Source organism: Oryctolagus cuniculus, chromosome 11 (genome assembly GCF_964237555.1).
Source record: "Oryctolagus cuniculus chromosome 11, mOryCun1.1, whole genome shotgun sequence".
Lineage (NCBI taxonomy): Eukaryota > Metazoa > Chordata > Mammalia > Lagomorpha > Leporidae > Oryctolagus > Oryctolagus cuniculus.
The window spans coordinates 10,976,724-11,003,227 of record NC_091442.1 but is presented as its reverse complement, the minus strand read 5'-3'; the positions used below and the strand labels follow the sequence as shown (position 1 = coordinate 11,003,227).

The 26,504-nt window shown below is 60.5% G+C and overlaps 1 protein-coding gene across 3 annotated transcripts in view; it reads right to left on the bottom strand.

The window, feature by feature from the left end:
• The window catches only part of PTGIS (prostaglandin I2 synthase), a 44,408-nt gene extending 26,743 nt beyond the window's left edge, over positions 1-17,665 (bottom strand). Inside the window, exons 1-5 of one of the 3 annotated variants that reach the window (XM_051844936.2) lie at positions 17,500-17,665; positions 9,003-9,126; positions 7,496-7,674; positions 4,412-4,555; positions 190-341 (exon numbers count right to left, since the gene is read on the bottom strand). In XM_051844936.2, coding sequence (XP_051700896.2) covers positions 190-341; positions 4,412-4,555; positions 7,496-7,674; positions 9,003-9,126; positions 17,500-17,579 — 679 coding nt within the window. In that variant the 5' untranslated portion in view covers positions 17,580-17,665. Of the gene's footprint in view, positions 1-189; positions 342-4,411; positions 4,556-7,495; positions 7,675-9,002; positions 9,127-16,142; positions 16,401-16,983; positions 17,003-17,499 lie in introns of those variants that run through there. The other 2 variants (XM_070051711.1, XM_051844937.2) reach the window with 2 other exon arrangements.
• Between the last annotated feature and the right edge of the window lie 8,839 nt (positions 17,666-26,504).

The following is a 26,504-nucleotide window of genomic DNA, read 5'->3' as shown; positions in this document are numbered from 1 at the left end:
CTCATGTCCCCCTCCACTGGGCTGTACCATCCAGGACCCAGCCCCACTCTAAGTCCCATTTCCCTAGGGGTGGGGATCTTCCTTCATCCCAGGGCATCAGGCGGGTCCTCCCTCCAATGTCACCCCTGCTCCTTCCCCCTGGGTCCTTCCGTCAGCCCCGCCAGCCCCAGGGCCCTGCTGGGTGCTCACCTGCCGACAGGGTGCCGCGAGCCAGTTTAGGAAGCAGCAGGTCGAGTTGGCGGAAAGAGTGGAAGACGTCGGCCGAGTGGACGCGGTCCTGCGCCTGGCTCTGCTGGGTGCGTGGTGACGCCTCAACTCCGTACAGGGTAAGGTAGCCGGCCCTGGGGACAGCATCAGAAGATCAGAGTGCCCCTTGGACACAGCCAGACCCTCACGAGTGCCTAAGCGCTTCATTCATTCACCCGAAGACCACTTGCTATTATTCCCGCGGATGCCAAGGACTGTTCTGGGCATGGGGAGTCAGCAGTAGGGAGATGGACAAGAGAACTGAGTTGTAGGAGCAAGGTGTCAGCTGGGGCCGAGTGGCACAGACATCAGGACCAGGGTGGGGGGCATGACGTTAGATGCATGCCAAGGGAGGGGCCGAAGCTGGGGGAGAAGAGGGAGGGGTCGAGGCAGAGCCAACAGCAAGTGGCTGAGACACAGCCTTGGAAACACAATGGCTGGCAGCCATCAACTGCTGCCTTCCCAGGCATGAGCAGGAAGCCGGGACGCAAACCAGCACTGTGCTATGGGATGCAGCGTTGCAGTCTGCGGCTCAACCCACCGTGCCACAAGGCCAGCCCCATCGTCTTCCGATGTTCAGGCCTTTGTTAGGGAGCGCGAGGCTCTGAAGAGCAGTGAGAAGGCCGGGGCGGCTGGAGCTGAGTGTGCAAGGGGCACTGACCGGGAGAGGAGACACCTGTCTCTCAGAGGGACTCAGGTCAGCCTCCTGGAGGAGACGGGGTCTGGGCTGAGCCCCTCAGCAGGAGCAGGGGTGGGGGGAGGTGTTCAGGCACAGGGCACAGCCTGTGCAAAGGCCCCGGGCTGGGGCAGCACCCGCGGCCTGGTCAGAGCTCCAGTGTCATCGTCGGTACTGGCGCTGGGTGGCCTGGGCGTGGTCAGCGGTCCCAGCTCCGCCATGCAGGGCAGGCACAGGAGTGCTCAGAGGAAACACGGTCAACACTTGCCAATGCCCCAGAAGCCCAGCCCGGGGCCAGCCCCACCGGCCTCGATCCAGGGAGGGGAACTGCAGGTGGTGGGAGGGGCAGGGCCTCCCCTGAGAGTCCACAGGAGCTGCACCCCCACTCCATTGCCTCCCACCCCCCAGTCAGGGAGCTCCCAGGAGTCGGGAGAGGGAAGAGGCAGGAATGGGGGGGCCCTCCAGGAAGCTCGTCCAATCCCCATGCTGGCCCTCAGTGCACCTTCCCGCATGCAGGAGCGAGTGCCAGCCAGGGAGGTGGACTGACTGGGCTGGACGTCGTGCCAGGGGAATGGAGGGCACATGGGCTGCGGGCCGGTGGACCAAGGGTCCGGAGGCCAAGGGTTAGTGGGCTGCGGGGCCAGTGGACCGAGGGTCCAGAGACCAAGGGCGCGTGGACCAGGGGCCGGTGGGCCGAGGGTCCGGAGACCAAGGGCGAGTGGGCTGCGGGGGCCGGTGGGCCGAGGGTCCGGAGACCAAGGGCGCGTGGACCAGGGGCCGGTGGGCCGAGGGTCCGGAGACCAAGGGCGCGTGGACCAGGGGCCGGTGGGCCGAGGGTCCGGAGACCAAGGGCGAGTGGGCTGCGGGGGCCGGTGGGCCGAGGGTCCGGAGACCAAGGGCGCGTGGACCAGGGGCCGGTGGGCCGAGGGTCCGGACACCAAGGGCGCGTGGACCAGGGGCCGGTGGGCCGAGGGTCCGGAGACCAAGGGCGCGTGGACCAGGGGCCGGTGGGCCGAGGGTCCGGACACCAAGGGCGCGTGGACCAGGGGCGCGTGGGTGGTCGAGCCATCACCCCAAGAACTCGGAGCTCAGAGAGAACGGCTGGGCCCTCAGAGCCCTCCAGGCCCCAGCCCTGAACCCTGCCTTCGCTCAGCGCCTCACACGCACCGCAGCGCCGGGGAGCTCAGCCTGCTCACCCCAGAGAAGCCCCGGCCCCCACAAAGTGGCAGACGCGGCTCCTCAGGGGTCTCCCCCAACCCCAGCCCGGCCCAGGGGGCCCCTCCCCGGCTCCTCCCCCCCACCCCCGCTGCAGCCACTGAGCCAGCTCCAGTGCACGAGGGGTTGCCCCGGCGGACGGCGTCTTACAGAGGCTGAAGCGACCCGACACCCAGACCCTGGGGACCCACACAGAACCCTGACGCCCCCTCCTCTCAGGCGCGCCCCGCCCCGCACACGACCACGCCCCGCCCCAGCCACGCCCACTCACACAACCACGCCCACAGGCCGCGCCCCCGAAGCCACGCCCCCGCGCAGAGCCACTCCCTCGGCCACGCCCACGCACAACCACGCCCCCTACACATAGCCACGCCCCCGTCGTCAGCCTCGCCCCCATCCCTGCCGCCCCGCCCACGGCTGTTCTTCCTAGCGCGGGGCCCCCTTCCCCCTTCCCTGTACAGGTTTCTGCCGAGAAACAGCCCACGAAAAACCGAACAATAAAGCTCCGGACACGCGGCTCCGCACCGTGGGAGGGAAGGCCCCTGGGCCCCTTGCGCGTAGCCCGCAGGCGGCGCCCGGCACCCGCAGGAAACGCAGAGAGGCGGGAACCGCGCCCCTGGGCGGCAAGGGGCCGGTGGGCAGCAGCGGAGCGGGCCTGGGGCTCCCGGGAGCCGGGGCCTGCGAGGGAAGGCCTGGAAGGCTAAGCCGCACCCTGGGCTGGGCTGCGTGCACCTGCGCCCCTGCGTCCTGCTCACCAGCGCCTAATGCGGGGGCTGCCAAGCCGGCCCAGGCCCACAGACACGGGTGCGGGCCGGCAGGTCTCAGCCTGACCCCCGGTGCTGCACGTGCGCCACCCCTGACTCCCACTGCGTCCTCACAGGCGCACGAGGCGCCGCAACCGGGGGCGGGAGATGATGGGTGGGTGGTCCGGGCTGCCCCTCTCTGCCCCATGCTACGAGGACAAGGTGGGGTGACAGCCCCCGCCCGTGTCTGCATGGCCCCAGCGCATGGCCATCATATCCTCATAGCTGGACGTGCAGACTTGAGCCAGCCCTGCCCTGGCCCCAACAGGGAGCCCTGGGCCAATGACTCGCTGCTCCGGGTCTCTGTTTTCTCATCTGTCAAATGGGTATGTAAAGAACCAGCTCCCGGAGCTCTTGTGAGCATTCAGTGAGAACGCACATCAGTCTCCACGTCTGCACACACACGTGTCACACGTGTACCTGCACACCTGCAGGCGCCAGCACTCAGCTTCCCGGGGCCCGAAGCTGCTGCAGGAGGGGAGGTGTCCTGTCCCCGTGGTCTCTGCTGAAATCCTGCTCGCTCACGGCACCGCCCAAGGCCAGGAAGTGGTCCCTTGGCTGCACCTCCCTTCCACACCGCACCCCAGCCCAATCTTCCAGGTCCCAGCTCCACCCCCCACACCCTTTTCTGTCTCCTGGGGTCCTCCCACCTCCCCTCCCCTGTCACCCCCACTGAGGGTCTGTTCTCCACTCCGCGGCCAGAGGGAGCTTGAAAACTTGGGGGGAGGCGTGTCCCGCCCCTGGCTAGCCCTAATGTCGCCCCACCTTGCTTAGAATGAACTGCAAAGCCTTCCCTGGCCTCGAGGCTCTGCGCTCCTGGCTGGTTCTGGGGGCTCCTCTGTCCGCCTCCCCTCATCCCACCCCCCAATCTTGACTCTGCTACGGCCACGCTGGCCTCTTGCCTCCCCCCACCCCACCGCCACCCCGACTCTGCTCTGGCCACACTGGCCTCTTGCCAAGCCTCCTTCCACCGCAGGCCTCTGCACCTGCCGTTTGCTCTGCCGAGGGTCCTGGCGCAGTTGGGCCTCCCCCATCTGTCTGGCTGGAACAGCCCCTAAGGCTGGCCCTCCGTGGTCAGCTTGTCACTCTCCGGGTCCCCACCGGGGCCGGCTCTGTGAGTGCCCGCTTCCTGCTTCCTGCCGCCCTGCAGGTGGGACAGTCCATCCCTAGTCCAAGCTGCTCTGCGGGGGGTGAGGTCTTGGGTTGGTCTCCCCATTTGTGTGGTCTGAGAGTGGGGAAGCCGCGCGACAGGGTGGTCTCTGCTCCCTGCTGCTCCCCGCTGCTCCCCCTACTGGATGGCCCGAGCCATGTCCGCCGGTGTCTCCCTAGCAGCTCACGGAGGCTCCGGCGGCCAGGGAGGCCCAGAGGGACGATTTAGGGGGACGATTTTACCTGCAGCCTTCACACCGCAGCTTGGCCCCGCTGCTGGTGGCCGGCCGGGGTCCGGAGTGCGTGGGGCCGAGGGGCTCACCTGAGCAGGGTGCCGTAGGCGAACTCGAGCAGGCCCGTCTCGTGCCAGCTGCCGTCCGCGGCCGCAGTGTCACCCAGCAGGACGGTGCGGAGGTTGGCGTCCATGGCCTCGGTGAGCGCCTGCAGGTCCCTGTGCAGGAGCGTCCTGGCGGGGACCGGGGTGTGAGCTCGGCTTCCAGAGGGAAGTACCCCCCACACACACACCGCGGCGCCGCGGGGCCCAGGGGGCCTGGCCCGACCAGGCGCGCGGGTACTGGTGGCTGTGCTCCGTGTATGATCTCCTTCCCTCCTCTGAGAGGCCCAAGGGACAACTGTTGCCCTTACGACGCTCATTTCACAAACGGACAACCCAGCATCCGAGAGGGAAGGGACTTGCTCAGGGGCGAGAGGGAGCTGCCCACAGGCAGACTGGGACTTGGCGCCAGGGTTGGCCGCGCCTCCCTGGGCAGGCAAGGAAGGAGGGAGCCCGCCCTCCCCCTGGAGCATAGTGGGGAGGGGCTAAGCAGACAGACCCTGGGTGAAGCAACAGGAGGAAGAGAGACCAAGCGGCTGTGACCTCATCATCACATGGACCGCAGCCGGGAGAGAACCAGGCTGGGAGAGGACGTGGCGGGAGCTGGCTGCCTGCCTGTGCTGAGCCTCCGTGCTACGGGCCAGGACTGAGGATGTGACGAGAAAACAAGACAGGGAAGGGGGTATGGGCTGGTGCTGTGGCGTCGCAGGTAAAGCCACCACGTGCAGTGCCAGCATCCCATATGGGCGCCGGTTTGAGTCCTGGCTGCTCCACTTCCCATCCAGCTCTCTGCTATGGCCTGGGGAAGCAGTAGAAGATGGCCCAAGTCCTTGGGCCCCTGCACCCACGCGGGAGACCTGGAAGAAGCTCTTGGCTCCTGGCTTCGAATCAGCTCAGCTCCAGCCGTTGTGGCCATCTGGGGCATGAACCAGCAGATGAAAGACTCCCCCCTTCCTCTCTCCCTCTTTCTGCCTCTGCCTCTCTGTAACTCTGCCATTCAAACAAATAGCTCTTAAAAAAAAGAAAGAAAGGGGGAAAGGGGGGCATCTAAAGCCTCCCCCTCCTGGGCAGGGGAACAGATCACAGGGTGGTGCACAGCCAGTGGTCAACAGCGCCATCTGGTGGCGGCAGCAAGAACAGCGGAGTGCACCAGCCAGGCGCTCCAGCTCTCTGTCGCCACCTGCTGTTTGGGAGTAGGATGGGTCCCTGTAGACCATAAATCCCTGGAGGCTTGGATACTCCCTGAGGAAATCCCGCAGACGGGTGCTTGAGCTTCCAGGTAATACGGGCTTTGGGATGTTCAAGCCAAATGTTGTTGGAAAAATAAGAGCCATGGTCCACGTGAAATCATGCGCGTGACGGGCTTCGCACATTGTAAGCGCTCCAAAAACAGGGGCAGGCATTGGGACTGACCCTGGCCCACCACTCTGCTTACCCCACCCCACGCACCAGTCCTCACTGGAGACAACAGAGCTCAAAATGTCCAGAACCCCCCACACTGGCTCGTGAGGACACGCAGATCATCCCGGGGGCGGGGGAGGGGGAGGCAGTGAACCGGGGACTCCTGTTGTTACAGGGACCCCAGGGTTCCCCTGGGGTGGGGGCGCCAGGACATTCAGGCTCAGAAACACTGCTGGCCACTGACCCACCGGCCAGGGCAGCCGGGCCATCAGCACCCTTCGGTGTCCGCCCCACAGTGCTGGCCTTGGCTTTCACCATTCTGCAAGAGAGGTTCCGGCCACGGGACCAGCATGGACATCTCGATCCTGGCTCCTGGAGGCTGTTCCTCCTGGCCCCGGGTCCCAGGGTCTCAGGCAGAGGGGAAGGGGCCATGGGGTCCGTTCCCACCCCTGTCATTCACAGCAGTGGGCCTCAGCTTCCGCTTCTGCAGTCTAAGGAAACAAATGCTCATCTCTTGAGGCCCATCCTCGGGTCTGAAAGTGCCTGTCGGGCCCGGCGCGGCGGCACAGTGGGTTAAGCTGTCGCCTCGTGATGCCAGCAGCCCACATTGGAGCACAGGTTCCAGTTACTGGAAGGTTCCACTTCCAATCCAGCTCCCTGCAACGCACCTGGGAACGCAGGGGAGGATGGCCCGAGTGCTTGGTCCCTGCCACCCATGTGGGAGACCAGGATGGAGTCCCGGGCTCCTGGCTTCTGCCTGGCCCAGACCTGGCCATTGTGGGCATTTGGGGAATGAGCCAGCTGACGGAAGATCTCTCTCTCTCTCTCTCTCCCTCTCTCACTCTGCCTTTCAAATAAGGAAATAAATCTTTGAAAAGCAAAGCAAGTGCGCTGTCAGACACCTGGCCAGGACAGCGCTGCAGTCCCGGCCCCCAGGACGGCCTCTGCTGAATGCAGCAAATGTGCTCACACGTCTCCGCCTTTTTAAGTCACTTTTAGGAAAAATATTTATTTGAAAGGCGGAGTTACGGAGAGAGAAAGGGAGAGACAGAGAAGGAGGGAGATCTTCCATTCACTCCATTCACTCCCCAAACGCCTGCAGCAGCGGGGCTGAGCCAGGCTGAGCCCCAGAACTCCCAGGTCTCCCAGGTGGGTGGTCTCCCGCTGCCCCCGCCCCAGCACAGCAGCAGGAAGCTGGGTGGGAAGCCGAGTGCAGGCTGGAACCCAGGCTCCTGATGCAGGGGCGGTGTCCCAGGTAGGGCCTCACGGCTGCGCCCAGCACCAGCCCTCACTGCTCCCGGCTGACAATTCAGGGGCCGCTGGCCGAGGGCAGCCCTGGCGGCGGGATGGGGCCAGCTGATAGGCACCGCCAGAGCCGGGAAGGCTGACAGAGAACACGTGGCGCCCGGCCCCGAGGACGGACTCAGAAGAGCCATCTCCAGTCGTCCTCCTTCATCCCACAGGCAGGGAAACAGGCCCAGAGCCACAAAGCGGAAGTGGCGGAGCCGGGATCTGAACCTGTGTCTGCTCACACTGAAACTCTCATCCATCTGCCCGTGCTGAAACCAGGGATGTGTTCTTGGGTGTTGGGGCTTCCGTGTGGTTTGCTGTGGAGGCGAGCAGGAGCGCCCAGGGCCGGAGCCCCTCCCCCGGGGCCATCCCCGCACTCACGGCCTCATCCTGGCCTTCTCATCGCTGGGGCTGTAGTGAGGCAGCTGCACATCGAAAATCCGCTCCATGAGGAAGAGGGCGTAGGCGTGGAAGTCCAGCTTGGCGCGCGACTCCCACACCACGGCGTCGTAGGAGTGCGGGTCTAGGAGGACCGTGACGTACCTGCCCCCCAGCAGCACCTGCGGGACGGAGAGAGCAACTTCACCACAGACGACAGCGCTGCCGGCGGCCAGGCTCACCGTGGGAAAGCAGGGACCACACCACTCACCCATCAGAGCTAAGACAGGGAGCCTCGAGGGCGACCCCACGCTGAGGAGTGGCAAAGCCGGGCCTGGAGCTCCCTGCTTTACAAAACCACAGGCCCCACTAGGGTCATCCAGCATCCAGGACAGAACCTGGCTGCAGGAGGCAGCAGATGGATGGACGGACAGATGGGAGCACAGTGTTGGGAAGGTGAGTGTCAGTGGACGGACTGATGGGTGGATGGATGAGAGGAAGAGGGAGGGAGGGAGAAGAAGGGGACGAAGGGGGGAAGGAGGGGGAGGGAGGGGGGAGGAGGATAAGAGGGAAGGGGAGGAAGGGGGAGGGAGGGAAGGAAAGAGGGAGGGGAAGGGGGGAGGGAGGGGAGAGGGAGAAAATTGGCTACCGGTAAACGCTTGTGGGTAGAAGGTTAGATGCATGGAGAAGTGGAAAGATAGACCAGTGAATCTACGTTGGATGCAAAGAGAGATGACTGGGGGACTGGGAGTTGTCTGGAAACCGGCGTGTGAACGGGCGTGGAGCACGTGGATGGCAGAGAACCGAGTGGTACAGGGCAAGTCAACTGCAGGATGCGTCTGGGTGCACGGGAGGCGGCAGATTCATGGGCAGGTGGGTGATGGTGTTTGGATGTTGAAGGGATGCACAGAGATATAAATGTCAGTGGGGTGGGCAGACATCAGCTTTGAGTGTATCAACAGTCGAGTGTCCATCTGAGGAACAGACGGACAGATGTACAGAAGGAAGAATGGAAGTTGGTAGAGAGTGAAAATACGGATAAAGGTTGGGCGGACACAGGGCGCAGGAGTGGGGAAAGACTCATTGGATCTGGGTGGACAGAGGGATAGGAGATGGATCACGGGTGAACAGGCGGATGTTGGGTCAGGTGGATGCAGGGGTGACAGACACGGAAGACAGGAAGGAACGCTGAGGATGCTGGGTAGACACTGCACACAGAGGCAGCGGAGTGGCTGTTGGAGGGGTAGATGGGTGCTGGGCAGGTGGGAGGGATGGGGAGGCACAGAACGGAGGTCCCAGTGCTGGACAGGCACTGCACGCACCGCTTGAGCCAGGAAGAGACGGTGGACGTGGGAGGGAGGGGACGCCAGACAAGCGCGGGAGGTCCAGCGGACGAGGGGTGCAGAGGGCGCGGGCTGGCGCGCGGGCGGAGGGCGGCCGGGAAGGCGTGGCTTTCCCAGGGCGCACCCAGCTGCTCCCGCCCCTCCCGCCGGGGCCCAGGCGCACGTACCGTGAAGATGTCCCCGTGTTTCTGCTTCATCCTCGCCAGGAAGCCGGCCGCATCCTTCCCGAACTCCAGGGCGTGGCCCAACCAGGGAATGCTGCCCAGGTCCAGAGGCGGCTCTCCGGGTCGCCTGCAGAAGCCACGGCCCCGTCACCATTCCATTGGGCGGGGCGGCGGCGGGGGGGGGAGGCCACGGACGCAGCCCCCCCGTGGGCAGAGAGCCGCGGGTCGGGAGGGAGAGAGTCCTGCTGGGTGCTGGCTTGTTACAGAGCAGCAAGCACCCAACAAGGGTGCCAATGAGGGAGGGGCTGTGTGCTGACGAGAGCTGCGGCAGGGACCATAAACGGGCCTCATAATTTTGCAGGGCTGGTGCCCATGGTGGACCCCCTGGAGGTCCCTAAATCCAAGGTCTTAAAAACTTTATTTTGGGGGCTGGTGCTGTGGCCTAGTGGGTAAAGCTGCCGTCTGCAGTCCAGCATCCCATATCGGCACCGGTTTGAGTCCTGGTTGCTCCACTTCCGATCCAGCTCTCTGCTATGGCCTGGGAAAGCAGTGAAAGGTGGCCCAAGTGCTTGGGCCTCTGCACCCACATGGAAGACCCAGAAGAACCTCCTGACTCCTGACTTTGGATCAGCCCAGCTCCAGCTGTTGTGGCCATTTGGGGAGTGAACCAGAGGATGGAAGACCTCTCTCTCTCTCTCTCTCTCTCTCTCTCTGGCCCTCTGTAACTCTGTCTTTCAAATAAATAAATAAATCTTTAAAAAAAAACACCTTATTTTCATTTTATTTGGAATGCAGAAAGACAAAGTCTTTCATCTGCTGGTTCATTGCCAAATACCCCCCAACAGCCAGGGCTGGGCCAGCAACTCCATCCGGGTCTCCCACGTGGGTGACGGGGCCCAAGTATCTGAGCCATCACCGGCTACTTCCCTGTGTGTACACTGGCAGGAAGCTGGATCAGAAGTGGGGTGGCCAGGATGGGATTCGGACCAGTCATTCTGGGGGTTCCAAGTAGCGACTTAAGCCCCAAGTACCCACCCTGAGACCCATATTGTAGCCTTAGAGTTGTCAGAGCCACGGGCATCCGTCTGCCGAATGAATGAATGAGTGGATCGTCACGTGTCTTCTCACTCTGAATTCACTCACTCACTAAACATGAGCAATGAAGCAGACCTGCTCCAGGTGCTGGAAACACAGCAGGGAACAACTGCCCACGTGGGAGAGAAGACAGACAGAAAAGCAAAAAGGGGCCGGCGCTGTGACACAGCAGGTTAAGCCGCCCGCAGCTCCGGCATCCCTTACGGGCACTAGCTTAAGTTGCGGCTGCTCCACTTCTGATTCAGCTCCCTGATGATGCGCCTTGGAAAGCAACAGAGGATGGCCCCAGGCCTGGGCCCCTGCACCCCCGTGGGAGACCTGGATGAAGCTCCTGGCTCCTGGCTTCAGCTTCTAGATGAACCAGCAGATGGAAGCTCGCTCTCTCTCTCTCTCCCCCTAGCTCTCTGTAACTCTGCCTTTCAAATAAATTAAATAAATTTTGAATTCAAAAAGAGCAAACAAAGCATAAACCCTGTCGGAGTGAGAACCACGATGAGGAACCACAGAGGAGACCCAGCTCAACACTGAGCGAACATCCCAAGTTAAAGACACACAAAGGATCTGAACAGCTGCTGGCGCCGCGGCTCACTAGGCTAATCCTCCGCCTGTGGCGCCGGCACACCGGGTTCTAGTCCCGGTCGGGGTGCTGGATTCTGTCCCGGTTGCCCCTCTTCCAGGCCAGCTCTCTGCTGTGGCCCGGGAGTGCAGTGGAGGATGGCCCAAGTGCTTGGGCCCTGCACCCCATGGGAGACCAGGAGAAGCACCTGGCTCCTGCCTTCAGATCAGCACGGTGTGCCGGTCGCAGCATGCCGGCCGCGGTGACCATTGGAGGGTGGACCAACCGCAAAGGAAGACCTTTCTCTCTGTCTCTCTCTCTCACTGTCCACTCTGTCAAAAAAAAAAAAAGAAAAGAAAAGAAAGGAAGAATCTGAACAGCCGATTCTCCAAAGCAGAGACAAGAATGGCCAGGAAGCCCACAGGGAGCTGCTCCAGCCATCAGTCCCTGGGAAAATGCAAATGAAAACCACAATGAGGCGCCGAGGCACCCACCAGGGTGGCCACAGCAATGGCGACAATTCTGAACAGAGAAAAGCAAAGCGTGTTGGCAAGGAGGTGGAGCAGCGGGAGCCCGGGCACCGCCGGCGGCTTGCACGGCAGCAGGGTGGCCGCAGCTCTAAGAGCAGCCTGGGGTTATGATCCGAGCCGGCACCCATGCCAAAGAATCGCAAACACGCAGCAGCCAGCAGCCGCGGCGGGAGCTGGAAGGAGGACTAACCCCGGGCCCGCCCCCGAGGGAGGGGGACGCAGGGTGCGGTACCTCCACGCCACGGAGCACCACTTGCTCATAAAAATGAATGAACACTGAGTCCCACATGCCCGAACCCTCAGAACAGGAAGCCAAGTGATGGAAGCCAGACGCAGAGGGCGTGTGTTTCTTTCGTACAGAACAGCCAGGAGGGAGGGGGTGAGCGGATGCAGGGCGGGGGCGGGGGGTGATGGACAGGGAGTGCCCCTGGTACAGAACTCCTTTTTAGATGATGAAAATATTCTGGAATGAGAGTGGCGATGGTTACACAACCCTGTGAATATATTAAAAAAACTACTGCACTGCACGCTCTAAAACAGTGAATTAAAAAAAAATTGATTTGAAAGGCAAAGTTATGGAGAGAGAGGGAGAGACAGAGAGAGGTCTTCCACCCACTGGTTCACTCCCCACATGCCTGCCATGACTGAGGCTAGGCAAGGTTGAAATCAGGAGCCTGGAATTCCATCCGGGTCTCCCACGTGGGTGCAGGGGCCCAGGCACTTGGGCCGTCTTCCACTGCCTTCCCAGGTGCATTAGCAGGGAGCTGGGTTGGCAGTGGGGCAGCCGGGACACAAACCAGCGTCCCTATGGGATGCCAGCATTGCAGGCAGTAGCTTAACGCCGGCCCCAGAAGGGTGAACTTTTTGGTATGTGAACTCTAGCTCACCGCAGAAAACAGAAGGGTGATGTGAGACAGGGAGGGGCGAGTTTGGAGAAGGGAGTTGGGCGGGGAGGGGGGGGGCGCTGGGAACATCAGCAGAGCAGTTACTTGGAGGGGGATCACAGGCCACGCCCCCAGTGAGCCAGGCCGGGCTTCTACAACAACCAGGGGCTTCCGTTCCCCACCCAGCACTAACTTCTCTTCCTCCTTCTCTCCCCCTCCCCTCACCGCCTCCCGCTCCCTTGGTCTGGTCCCACCCAGCATGAGCCAGGGCAGGTGGCGAGGCCAGGCTGAGAGAGGATGGCCAGGCTGCAGGGCCAGGCTGAAGGCGAGCCTCCTGCAGCCGCCAGTGCCCAGGCTGCCGCGGAGCCCCGGGCTCGAAGAGGAGGTCTGGAGGAGGAGAGCTGCCTGCCAGGGCTCCTCCTTGGCTTCATATCCTGGAGCTCCAGGTGAAGGCGGCGTCTCCTGGAGGCACCACCTGTCCTAACGGCAGAGCATGGCGGTGGCGGCGTGCGGAGGGGACAGCCTGCGTGCCTGGGGGCGCCAGGCTCCGGCCAGCCCCGACCAGAGCCCCGGAGGCTGGGCAGGGAGCAGCGATTTCTTACTAAGAGGCAGGAGGGCCTGGTGGTTATGGCTGTGTGACTCGTCTCTCCATGCTTCAGTTTCCTGTCTGCACCGGGCTGCAGCAGGGACGGAGGGGGTGGCCAAGCACTTCGCAGAGTACCTGGCCCCGAGCAGCTGGGAGGCTGCACCCATGAGCTCCTGGGTGCCACTGATCGAGTGCCAACTACACATCTGGCACTCTGCTGGCGTTTTCCAAATGTCCCCTTGTCGGCAGTGATGGCTGACACCCAGGGAGCCCTGACTGTGCGGAGGCACCGCACTAAGCAGTGACCTCCCTGAACCTTCCGAGGAAGGAGCTGTTACTGCCAGGCCCACTGCACAATGGCTGAAACTGGGGCTTTGTGGGGGGTGGGGGCGAAGTCCTTTGCCTTTCGGGGTTTTTAATCCAGGCAGCTCCGGACGCTGCCCCGGCCCTAAGTCTCCCCAAGTGGACGCGTTCCATCCGCGCTTGGCAGGTGGGGGAACAGAGCCAGGGGACTTTGACGGGGCTTCAGCGGGGCCTGCCACCGGCCTGGGCAGGGAGGGGCTTCCTTTCCCTGCCCTTTATCCCCAGGAGTGGGTGTTATTTCTGGCAGCTTTCCTCTTTCCCCACGAGAGTCCTGAGGAGGCGCCAACAAAGGCAGGAAGCTGGGAGCCGGGCGCCTGCCCCTGATGTGGCTCACAGCTTCCCCCCCAACACACATTCCAAGGAGACTGAGCTGGGGCCAGCGGGAGAGGGAGGCTCTATTTCTAGCCCGACACTCTCACTGACCTGGGGCTCTGCCAGCCGAGGGCCTGACCCTCCCATCCCCAGCTCCTGCTGTCACCTGCCCATGAGGGCTCGGCGTCTCCCCTGGAGTTTAGTCCCAGGGCATGGGTTCCTCTCACAAGCACCCTTTCCTCACTCACAGACAGCACGGCCAGCCCTGCCACCTGCCCTGTCTCCCTCCCACCATCCACTGTGCAGACCCAGGGCGGGAGGCAGAGACGGGGTATCAGCCCATGTCCCTGCCGGGATGCAGGGCCTGACCCGTAGATAAAGGAACCCTGTATACAGCCGGTGCTCAGTGAGCAGTAGGGACCTCCCAGAGTTGCTGAGAGGGCTAAGGGAGCCAACGCAGGCTAAGCACCTGCAGCCCGGCGAGGAGCAGAGGCGGGCATCATCAGCGCTGCCGGCGCACGGGGTCTGTGCTGGGGCCTCCTGAGCCCAGCCCAGCCCACTCTCCCCATCCTTCCCCAGGGCCTCCGGGGCTCCGCCCTCCATGGACTAGGGGCTGCAGGCTTTCCCACGCCTCCGACATCTGCCTCCTGGATTAGACTCCTCACAGCAGCATCATCAGCGTCCCGCCGGCCTGCCCACCTGCTGCTCCCTGGCAGGGGATTTTAATGACTCTCACTCCGCTCCCTGTTTCTGACTGCTGGCGAATGCCTTCACCGCCCGCGGCGCCAGCCTGGGTCTCTCCCTTCCTGTGACAGAGGGGGCTGTGGCAAGGTTTAGAGAGGGCTAGAAGAAGCCGGAAATTCCTGATGCGGGATCCCCCAGCTTTCTGCCCTTGTCCTGTGTGGCACAGACCAAGCCCAGCCGGGGCTGAAGCCTGCTGTGGCCAGCTGTCAGCAACCTCTGCTTAGGGCCTGTCCCAGTGAGACGGATTCGCAGTGCCAGGCAGGGGTCCACCCCAGTCCTGGAGCCCCAGGAACGCTTACTCACTGCCACTTTGGACTCTGGCCCCCAGGAAAGGGGTCTCCACCCAGGATACCTCTGTCAGTGCCCCTGCACCTGCCACTCACGCCCAGTGAGGAAGAGAGAGGCACTCAGCCAGGTGACCAGCTCCGCGGGCCACGTCTGAGCACAGATAGGGAAACGGAGGCCCAGGAAGAGAGAAGCATGCTTCTAGCTCACATTCAGCCAATATTACTTCCACGGCGCCGAGGTCAGCCCACCACCCTCGCCCCAGGGAAAACACTCGGTTGCAGAACTGGCCTGGGAAAGTTGCCGTAACTGTAGAATCTTGAGTTTGGACTAGGAACGGATACAGGAAGAACCAGGGGTTCTTCGACAAGCACTCTGTCATACCCAGAAGTGAAAGAAGACCTCTTGACTTTGAACGCAGTGGTAACGACTGTCAGGTCAGCATTTGGGAACACGGAGGTTCTCAGACGAGTGTCCCCTCTCCTTTCCTGTACAGGCGACATTTTTCTTAGCTTAACAACATTTACGTTTTTAATGTTGGAGGTAGCAACAGAACTGCCCAGAGGGAAACAGTGTGTTCTGCTGGGACAGCCGGAGCTGCGGAGCTGGCTATGTGTGGGATAATTCCTGCGTGACCTTGGGAAAGTCACTTAACCTTTTCAAGCCCCGGCCACGCGCTGGAAGCCACGACCTCACCGCAGGCGTGGTCAGGGAAAAGGACTGAGTCCCGGAGTGGGAATCCTTGCTTGCCTCCACCCAAACCCTGGATCCGAGTGCACACGGCACAGGCGCCACCCGCCTCTCTCCAACACGATTGTTCCTCTTTCCCTGACAATCTTCAGCTTGCCCCGGAATCTCTTCCTGTCTAACACCAAATGCTTCTATGACTTTTGAGTGTTCAATCATCAGTGCAACGCGTGTGAAGAGTGAGGATTCACTTTGTCTGTGAATTAAAAATTCTTACTGGGGCCGTAGAGGTGGTGAAATGAGTTAGGCCACCACCTGTGATGCCGGCGTCCCATACAGGAGCGCAGGTTCAAGTCCCGGCTACTCCACTTCGATCCAGCTCCCTACTAATGCAGCTGGGAAAGCAACGGAGGATGGCCCACGTGCTTGGGTCCCTGCCATCCACGTGGGAGACCCGGATGGAGCTCCAGGCTCCTTAGCTTTGGCCTAGCTCTGGCTGTTGTGGCCATTTGGGGGCGTGAACCAGCAGATGAAAGATTTCTCTCTCTCTCCTCCTACGCCCCCATCCATCTTTTGAATAAATAAATCTTAAAACAAACAAACAAACAAACAAACAACTCTTGAAGCTCAGAGTTTTAGTCCAGCAGACGCTGAGCGAGCCGCTTGGCTTTCCTAAGCCTTCGCTTCCTCCTCCGTGAAACGCAGCAACAGAGGCCCCAGCTGAGCTGGGAAAAGAAGCTGAGGTTAGGGGCCTACAGTGGGGTCCCCATGGAGTCCCCCGAGCCGGCAGAAGCCCCTCCCAGGCCACAGTTGTCCCCAACAGCCACCTGCTGACCCTCCCAAGGCACTCACTTGAGTCCCCAGACCGACAGCGCCAAGTAGCCAAAATGACATTAACCCAGCCCTCCTGCTAAGCCCGAAGTCTGTCCGCAGTACCACTGTCAACATGACCCCATTTAAACACGAGGAGACGGAGGCAGAAGTGGTTTCTCAACCTGTCCGTGTTTCTGCAGGCTGGGGTCTCCACATGCCACCAATTCCGGGTCCCAGGACCCTGCCTCCTGGACTACGTGTACCCAGCTCTCGGCTGCCCCCACTCACCCAACAAAGGTGCAGCCCACCACACCCGGCGGGAAACAGCAGGAACACTGGAGACAACCGGAAAGGCATCCACAGGGACAACAGCAAAAGGAGGACAGAGGAGCCTGCGATTTCCCCGGATTGCGGGCTGTCACCCCGGAGTGCCCCATGCAGACCCGGGCACGGCCCTCAGAACCGAGACCTGGCACGCGGCCCCCTGCGGAGCATCCAGGACGGCTGACAACCTCAGAGAGATCGCCCGCTCCCTCGCTCCCTCGCGGGACACACTCCTGGCCGCCTGCCTTCTCTTGGAGTCAGTGATGGAACGCACGGCTTTAAATTTCACCGAAAAGCCGTGTGTCGGTTGCAGAAACGCACAGCGAGCTTACTGTCAAAACTCAACTGACACGGTGTTTAGAAATGAAAAGTTCCCAATGTGTCCAGAAATTTCAGACACTCGAATGTTCTCTCCCTCTCCCTTTCCCTCTCTCTCTCTCTCTCTCTCCCTCTCCCTTTCTCCCTCCCTCCCTCCCTCCCTCCGTTATCCACAGGCCCATGTCTAGGATCGAAGAGTAATTTTAAAAACAGCTGGGGGGACAGAACAGAGTGTGGGAAGCCTGGATCGGCTCCTGGAGCAGAAAGAAGATATCGATGGGAAACTGATGAAATCCCAAAAAAGTTTGAGGTCCCACTACCATAACGGACAGGCTGTTCCCAAGCGTGACAAACACGGCACAGCGCTCCAGGACGTTAACAACCCAGGAAAGGGGCGAGAGGAATTCAGGAACTCTTTATACCAACTCTGCAACTTTTCCGTAAGTCCCAAAGTAATCTAAAATAAAGTATACATATACATACTTACACATATATATACGTAATATGGAAAGTTCCATCCAGGGAAGAGGGGAGGGCTAGGACCCATCTGGAGAGCCTTCCTCTTAACCCCAACAGGACTCGTATTTGTTTGAATTCGAAGGAAGTCAGTTACTCCTCGCACAATTCCAAGTTATTTTTAAAAACCTGTTTACCAAAGACCTGCTGCTCCCTGCCTCCCGGCCGGAGGCTGAGCCACGTGGCTCTGCCTCGCGCAGAAATCCCGCAGAAGCGCACCCAGGGCCTCCACCGACTCCGGCCTCAACTCTCCAGCCTGTGAAATGGGGTGGGCGGCAAGGCCTCCGCAGAGGGCTCGACCCCGACTGGGTAGGGGCCGCCCCACCTGAAGACTGACGGTCGCGCGCGCCGTCCCTGCACCAGCTCCCCATCCAAGGGCACCGACCCACACCTCCCCGCGCCGCCCCTTCCCCTCCTGGGCCTCGCAGGCAGGGCAGCCCGGCACAGCCCCCTCCGCTGGATGGGGGGCCCGGGCAGGGGCACTCACCGCGCGCGCCGGCGGCCCAGAAGCAGCAGCAGCAGCAGCGACAGCGCGGCCAGCAGGCCGAGGAACACCGCCCAGGTCATGGCAGCTTCGGCCCCGGCGGCGGCGCGGGGCTGCGCGGCGGGGCTGCGCGCCCCCAGGTAACCCCCTGCGCCCCGCCCGCGCCCCGCCCCCGCCCGCCCCTCCGCCCCGCCCCTCCGAGGTTCCCAGGGCTCGGCCGGCCGCACCCCTGCAGACCCCGGGCCCCGCAGCTCCTGCCGAAACGGAAAATGTGGGCCGGAGGGCGGGCGGGGAGTCGGAGGGGAAAGCGAGGGATGTGGCAGGGCAGGGGGCGCTGGGGCGGAGGGGAGACGGAGGGGGCAGCTGGCGGGGCAGAGAGGAAATGCGGGGGCGGGGAGGGGAGGGGGAGGAGCAAGGAGGGAGGGGCTTTTCCCCCCACGTCCACCTGGACGGACTCCACGCTCCCGCTCCCAGCCCCCACCCCAGGCTCGTTGGAGACGTCGGGCTGGGCTGGGCGGGGTGGCCTGGTTGGGAGGGCACCGTTTCTGGGCTGCCTTGGCAGCTCGGGACGCGTCGCGGCCCCGCATCCTCAGCTCCACAGCTTCGCCACCCTTGCGCCCGGAGGGCCGGGGCCGGTGCCCGAGACTCCGCAAAGGGGCACCCCCAGGCGCTGCCGACGGCCGGCCGGGCTGGCAGCTGGGAGGCCCGGGCCAGGCTCCGGGGTGGCGCCGCCTTTCCACCCGGCTAGCCCTGGGCAGGTGCAGCCTCTGGACCACTGCCTTCCCTGGGAGCGGCCGGGTGGCTGCTGCAAACTGCTGAGTGCTGGGGGGCGGGGGCGGGGTGTGAAACAGCGCTGGACTTGGAGCTGGGACGTCGAGGCCTGAGCCATCCTGGCGGAGCCCAGCTTCCTGCTGGTGCCCCCCCCCCCCCCCCCGTCCACCCCAGCCTCCACCAGAGACTGAAGGAAAGATGCTCTGGTTGAGCCCCGGCTGCATCTCACTCTGAGCAGCACCAGATTCCTCACAGGGACCCACGGAGCCCCCCACCCTTTGTTTTGCTGACCTCACCTCCCCGCCTTGCCCACTCTACTGCAGACACACTGGGCTCCCCACGTCGCCCCAGACGTGCCCGCCTGCCCCCCCCCCCCGCCTCAGGGCCTTTGCACTGGCTGTGCCTCCACTGGGAGATGTGCACAGCCTGCTCTGTCCCTAGCTTCCACATCCCTGCCTCCCTGGCCGTCTGGCCAATGGCTTTGTTGCCTTCCCTCGGTTGTCTGGGGTTTTGGTTTGGCAGCACTTCACACGTCCCGCTATCACGTTAGAGACCATTTATTTGCCTGCTTAATCTCGGCTGTCAAGGCAGCCCAGTGACCCTTGCGTGGCCTCCGCGGATTCAGAACAAGAGGCAAAGGGGTTTCCTGAAGTCCTTGTTTATTTATCCAGCTTATCCGCCGCGCCAACAATCCCAAAAAGGCCGCAGAACGGGCCCGGAGGGTTTTCTCCAAATTTGGGGAGCTCCACGGAGCTGGCTTCTGGCAGTGGGGTCCATGGTCCAGCCCGGCCAGCGCACAGCCGTGCACTCGGCAACCTGGGGCTCCAGCTGGTGGCGGGGAGAAGAGCCTCGTGGGGCTGAGGTGGGGGCACAAGACCGCACCTCGGCGGCTGGCAGACCCCAGTGCCTGAAACGCGCCGGGAGCTGCTGATCTGCTCCAGTTCCGCTGCTCACCAGGCCGGGGGGAGGCAGCTGGTCTCAGTGTTCTCATCTGAGAATTGGGAAGAGTGATTCCTTCCTCCCTGGGTTGCTATAGAGACTGAGCCAAGTGGGAGAATGACATCACCCTGTCCTGGGCCTGGCACACAGTAGGTGCTCAATAAATGTTAACTCTTCTATCCCCACCCCTTCCTTCCTCCCTGGGTTGCTATAGAGACTGAGCTAAGTGGGAGAATGACATCACCCTGCACTGAGCCTGGGCATACAGTAGGTGCTCAATACACGTTAGCTCTTCTGTCCTTATCCCTGGCTTCGGTGCAGCCTGGTGTCACCTGAGTCCAGATCACTTCACATCCCTCTTCCCGCCTCCACTGAGTGGAGACGCAGCGGCTCAGACCCAGAGGCGGAGAGTGTGCTGATGCGGGCTTCTGCCTGGCTCCCGGGGCCTGATGCGCTCAGAACCTAGGGGTGGGGGTGGAGTCTGATGGAGGCCCCACCCCCTGCTCTGCCAATGACCTGCCCTGGTCTGGGCTGGCCAGGGAAGCCCGCTTTGCTGGAGGTTTGTCCAGAGGTGAGCGCCTCCAGATGTCCACTGGGGCTTCTGGAAAATGTCTTTCCTCCCCATCTACCGCCTCTTCTGCTTTGGGGGCCAATGAGGGGTGACGTGAGGGTTAGTGGAGTGAAGGAAGGCCAGGGACATCAGAGAGGGCTGGACAGTGGCTGTTCCTTGGAACCCTCTACCTCCGGGCTTCTTGCCCGCGAGATAATCCCACATCTGTCTGGAGACCCCGTGAGTCAGCGTTCCTCTTACTTGCAGCCAAGCACATTCCTAAGAACGATGCCCCTCCAGTCCCTGCAGGCGCTAGTGCAGGTCGGAAGCGTCTCTCCCAGTGCTGGCTCTGGGCAGGAACTCAACAGCACTGCTCCGTCTCTTCTTGCTGCTTTTCTGTTTGCACAGCAGGCTTTTTTTCTTTATTTTAAAGATTTATTTTATTTGTTTGAAAGATAGAGTTACCGAGAGAGGTAGAACCAAAGGGAGAGAGAGAGAGAGGTCTTCAATCCAATCCAGTGGTTCACTCCCCAAATGACTACAACAGCCAGAGCTGCACCGATCCGAAGCCAGGAGCCAGGAGCTTCTTCCGGGTCTCCCACATGGGTGCAGGGGCCCAAGGACTTGGGCCATCTTCTACTGCTTTCCCAGGCCACAGCAGAGAGCTGGATCAGAAGCGGAGCAGCCGGGACTAGAACCAGCACCCATATGGGATGCCGGCGCTGCAGACCAGGGCTTTAACTCATTGCACTACAGTGCCAGCCTCAAGAACTCTGTTTTAATTGGTTTATAGATAAAAGATTGATCATATACATTTAAACTGCTAAATTAACCCAAAATATATTTCTGGTTCATGGGACCTAGATAAATCTGTATTAGATGCTTAAAATTTGTTGCTAGAAAGAAACTAAAATGTTTCATTGACGTGTTTGACATGGGTTTTCCAAACAAATTAGACCTGTGTTAGATATTTAAGTAATGCTTTCAAATGCATGTACTCTTGTCTTAAAAGTTACAGGATGCATTGGACCTTTTGGTAAATGTTTTTAAAGTTGTTATTTAACAAGTAAAATTGTTTGCTAAAGTTTTTCACTTGCTATTAAGTTATTGAGAGTAGGGGACCTGGGAAGCCGGACTTGTTCCCTCATTTCTCCTCTAGTTTCTTCAAGATGGGAAACGGATTCGATTTGAAAGACATGTCCATAGGAATGTCCAGTTTGATCTTTATACCTTATAGAAGGGATGGCTAACATTTTCCTGTTATAATAGCCTGGCCACATACAGAAGACCAAATAGCATAGCCTAGCGAAGAGCTTAAGGTATGATTCCACAGCTAGATTTACTTTGCCATGGGCACAGTAAACCAGCAAATCCCCCTTTTTCAAACCAAAGGGAGAGAAAGCTTTACTGAAGACTTCAAATTGCATAGATGCGGTGCCCATCATGTTTGATGTTAAAGTGAGGACATAGCCTTCCTCATGGGCATTGTCCACCTCCAGAAAAAACCATATCAGAACACGTCTGTAGCTACAGATTTCTAGCTCAGGCCCCCAGAGGTTGCGGACAGGATGGAGACCCCCTTGGCTTGCAGCCTTAGAGCGAGAGGAAGGGCAGCCAGCCAGGCGGCAGCTGCAGTGAGCATGCGCAGCTGGCCAGATGAGCGTTACACAGCGATCTGCCATCGAGGAGCCCCAACAGACCAGCCCACCCCAAATGGCCTTGGTGTTCGATGTGGAAAACCAGGAGTGCTTTGGCCCCTGGAGAGCCCTGTCAGCTCTGCCAGCCAGGAGCTGGGGTCAAAGGACTCCCAGGTCAGAGCCCCAGACCTTGTCGGTCCTGGCCGAAAAGCCCTTTCCTGTGTCCAGCTTCCAAAGGAACAGCTGCTGTTGAGGGGCGGCCTGGGGCCAGGTTGCAGACGGAACTACACGTTTCCTCTCAGCGACGCCACCTACCTTCCATGCGGGCCAGCCCTCCTCCCAGGCCAGCTGGGTAACGGAAGTCAACAGGGTGCCTTCCCTAAGGAGGCCCACACCTCCCTCACGATGGTTCTTCCAGAACCTCGGCAGGGACCACATTCTGCTGTGCTCGGTACCCCGCTGCCCTCGGAGTTACAGGTTTGACCGCTTGGATTCATCACACCCGCACGCCACCTGGTCACCCAGCCTGCTTCCTGGGGAGCTGCTGAAGCCCCGCCCATTCAACCACAAGAGCCACGCACTCGGGAAAGCTCCCGTGACTCGGGCACCAATACCCTGCCCTGAGCACACGGGAGGCTAGTCAGTCTATGCCCACGCCCACCCGGTGGAAGCTTGAGGAATCTACAGCGTTAGCCCCAGCCGTGGACCTGGAGGCCAAATGGTCAGTGCACAGCGAAAGCCTAGAAAACTGAACAAAGGACATCTGGGAGCTGGGTCCTCGGTGTCACCCTATTCTGTTGGAGCTGATGATGGTGTTGACTTTGCTGTTTTTAGGTTTAGCTGAGTTTGCCCCAAAGGCCTGGAACTGGCCAGAGCCAGTGGCTCTAACCCTGTTCTACGGAGGAGGAGTAAGTCTATGAGGAGGAGTGTTCTGCTTCTTGCAGTAACCTGTGTTTTTGCCAAGTTCCTGGGTGCACGGTCAGGTTACTGTCTGGGCCACATGGGATTCTGAGCTACTCCCCCACAATCTGACAAAACCCTGTCGCCTCAGCCACCAGGTCCGAGCAGGGCCAGCAGCCTGTGGACTTCACTTTGGATGGGCGTGCGCTCCTAAAGTTTGCCAAAGATAGCTGCTTCTGCTCCCCCTGGGGCCGCCGCACCGACATCCACCTCTGTGGCACGCCCACCCGCTCTCAGCCCAAGAAGTGCCCCCAATACTGCACATCTGGGTGGGCTTCTGAGTTCTGGGTTGTGAAGGCCTCTGGCGGGTTTCAGTGGGGGGCGGGGGGGCACTGGTTCTGTTCTTGATAGCTGCGGCTGACCCCCGCACACACAATGCCATTATCGATTTTATTAACTCGCACATTGCCAAAGTCGAGCTCCAGCGACTCCTGGCTGGGTACCGGCCGCTAGGGAGCAGCCCCTCACAGATGGATGAAGCTTTTAGAGGATTCTAACAGTGCCCTGCAGAAGGAGGGAATGTAACAGAACCCCTCCCGCTTTCTATCAAAGGGCCAGCGGGGTCCAAGCAAACCAGCACTGACTTAGAAACCAGCCCCCAGCCGCCATAGTGAGTGGCATATCTGGGGCCTAACCTCATGCCTAAGATATAATAGCTGTGTGCCTCCTGAAACCGTCTTTAAGTTATAATGTCCTGGATCATAAAGCTGTCCTACTTTGCAATTGTGATTTGTTAGCCCCTGAGGGTCTAAGCACAAATGGATCGGGAACCCATCCTTCCACTTGACCTTCAGGCTGTGACCTGACACCCAGCAGAACCCAAACTCAGCCTGCGGCCCCAAGCAGATGACCCCCAGCTGGCCTGCAACCTCTGAAGAGGGAGAATGTGGGCTTCGTTGTTAGGAGCCCTGGGCGTGGGGAGCCTGGCTGTGCAGCCGGATCGGCCGGCTGGGAGTCCTTTTGGTTGGATGCTCCGCACCGGTCAGGGAGGGCACAGGCTGCTTTCCCTGCTGCTTTTCTCATCTCACGTGTGAGGGAAGAACCACGGGGCCCCCTCCCTCGGCCAGGCGGAGGATTCAAGTCGGGCACCTACAGCATGCAGTTGGTGCTCAATAAGAGATGAAGTACAACCCTTTCAGCACACGCTTGCCAACTATGCCCGTAGCGGCGCCGAGCTGGCCTCTTGGTTGAAGTTTTTACAGCAGAGAAGAAGAGGCCTCCTCACTTGGTGGCTTTCACCCGGGAGGGGACGAAGCTTGTTTGGATCAGAGACAGAGGGGTGACAGAAGTGGGCTCTGGGCTGACACCAGGCCTTGCTGCCGCTGGTCTCTGGACGGGGACAGAGTTGTACGCTGCGGACGCCAAGGGCTGCCCAGAGTGAGGGTTTCTGCCACCTCCTCCTCCCAGGAGAGCCGCGATTGTGCCGGGAACACGCTTGACTGGGGCCCTGGAGGCTGGGGCGACTGCCCGGATGCAGACAGGCTGAAGCTCAGCTTCCCCAGGCTGATTCCACCCCGCCCTCATGGCAGCCTGGCAGGTGGTGTCTGGGAGTGGTCTTTCTCCTCTTTTCAGACCGTCTGCCGGGGAGGGGCCTGGGCTTAGAGGAGAGGGGCTCTGTCAAGTCTCCCATCCTTTGGTTTCCCGAACTGGGGTACCCTGGCCCCATGGCTCCCAGCCAGCTGCTTTGGCACCGGGGAGTGGAAAAAGCGGTGCAGCTGAACCTCGGTCTCCTCACCTGCTGGCTGTCGCACCTGAGGGCCAGCCCGGCCTGGGGCAAGGAGAGAGGAGGTCTGTGCCCCTGGAGACTCCCAGAGCTCGCCTTCCCGCCCCCGTGCAGCCCTAGGAGCCGCACGGTCACTACAGGGGCTGGCGTTGTGGCGCAGGGGTTAGGCCACTGCCTGCGGTGCCGGCATCTCATAGGAGCACTGGTTCGAGTCCCAGGTGCTCTGCTTCCAATTTGGCTCCCTGCCAACGTGCTTGGGAAGGCAGAGAAAGATGGCCCACGTGCTTGGGTCCCTGCCACCCGTGTGGGAGACCAGGATGGCGTTCCTGGTTCCGGCTTCAGCCCAGTCCAGCCCAGCCCAGCCGCTGAGCACATCTAGGGAATGGAGCAGTGGACTGAAGATCTCTCCCTCCCTCTCCCTCCCTTTCTCTCCCTCCCTCTCCCTCCCTCTCTCTCTCTTCCTCTCCCTCCCTCTCTCTCTCTTCCTCTCCCTCCCTCTCTCTCCCTCTCTCTCTCTTTCTCTCTCTCTCTCTGTCTCTCTGTCTCTCTGTGTCTGTCTGTCTCTGGCTCTCTGTCACTCTGCTTTTCAGATAAATAAATCTTCAAAAAATAGATCAATTTGTCTTTAAAGTAAACATGAACTATTGACTAAAATTGAGAAGTGGAAGAAGGGGAAGATGTTAATTTTGCAAGGGGAAACTCATTGTCGCTGTCTGAAGACACAGTGGACCAGGGTGTTGGATCACACTGAGTATGGAGGGAGCCATCAGGACAACACCTGAACCCTTCCTAAATAGCAAAGGAACTACCCCCAAGCAAAGGGGAAGAAGCAGACTTCATTGTTGTGAAGGAACTTTAATCCTCCCCGTACACACCCCAAACGACAGCTTAAAGACCAAACCTGTTGTCACAGAACTCAGGATCAATGTTCAGAGTTAGCCGTTAAAGGTGAATTTTCAGATTGGATTTTAATGCTGAACTTGATTTTATGCTGTGTGCAACATGAGCACCTAAAACAAAGAAATTACAAAAGATGGAACAGGAGGGCAGGGCAGGGTGCGAAAATCGAGACTTTCAGGCAAATGGGGACAAAATAGAGGGCGGGGCTGGGTCCCCTGTCCCTGCAGCGAGAGGAGCCCAGGAACCAGGTGCCATAGCCACGTGCCACAGGCAGTCACGCAGCAGGGGCTTCGGGACTCCTCCCGGCCTTCGAGGATCGGCACACAAGGCAGATATTTAGTGTAGTGAAGCGGCCACTTGGGGTGCCTTCACCCCACACTGGAGGGCGGGGTTCAGCTCCCAGCTCTGCTCTCCATTCCTGCTCCCTGAAGTGTGCACCCTGAGAAGCAGCAGGGGTCTCAAGTTACGCCCGGGTCCCTGGTCTGAGCCCAGGCTCCACTTCCAAGCTGGCTTTCTGTTGCTGTGCATCCCAGAATGCCGCAGGTGATGGCCCACGTACTTGGCCCCTGCCACCCACCCGGGAGACCTGGATTGAGTTCCAGGCTCCTGGCTTCAGCCAGGCCCAGTCAGGTTTGGGGAGTGGACTAGGGGATAAAAGATCAATCTCGATCCGTGTGTGTGTGTTTTTCTCTCTCTCTCTTTTTAAGTTTTTTTTTTTTTTTATTCATTTGAAAAGCAAAGTTACAGAGAGAGAGAGAGAGAGAGAAGTCTTCCATCTGCTGGTTCACTCCCCAAAAGACTGCAATGGTCAGGGCTGAGCCAGGTTGAAGACAAGAGCCAGGAGCCTCCTCCAAGTCTCCCATGTGGGTGCAGGGGCCCAAGCACTTGCGCCATCTTCCACTGCTTTCCCAGACACATAAGCAAGGAGCCAGACCAGAAGTGGAGCAGCCGGGACTCGAACTGGTGCCCATATGGGATGCTGGCACTGCAGGCAGTGGCTTTACCCACTACACCACAGCGCTGGCCCCTCAAATTGTTTTATTCTTTAAATTTAAAAAAAATATTTATTTATGGCCGGCGCCGCGGCTCAGTAGGCTAATCCTCCACCTTGTGGCGCCAGCACACCTGGTTCTAGTCCCAGTCGGGGCGCCGGATTCTGTCCCAGTTGCCCCTATTCCAGGCCAGCTCTCTGCTGTGGCCCGGGAGTGCAGTGGAGGATGGCCCAAGTGCTTGGGCCCTGCACCCCATGGGAGACCAGGAGAAGCACCTGGCTCCTGCCTTCGGATCAGCATGGTGCGCCGGCCGCAGCACACCGGCCACGGCGGCCATTGGAGGGTGAACCAACGGCAAAGGAAGACCTTTCTCTCTGTCTCTCTCTCTCACTGTCCACTCTGCCTGTCAAAAAAAAAAATTATTTATTTGAAAGTCAGAGTTACACAGAGAGAGGAGAGGCAGAGAGAGAGGGAGAGAGAGAGAGAGAGAGAGAGAGAGAGAGAGAGATCTTCCATCAGATGCTTCACTCCCAATT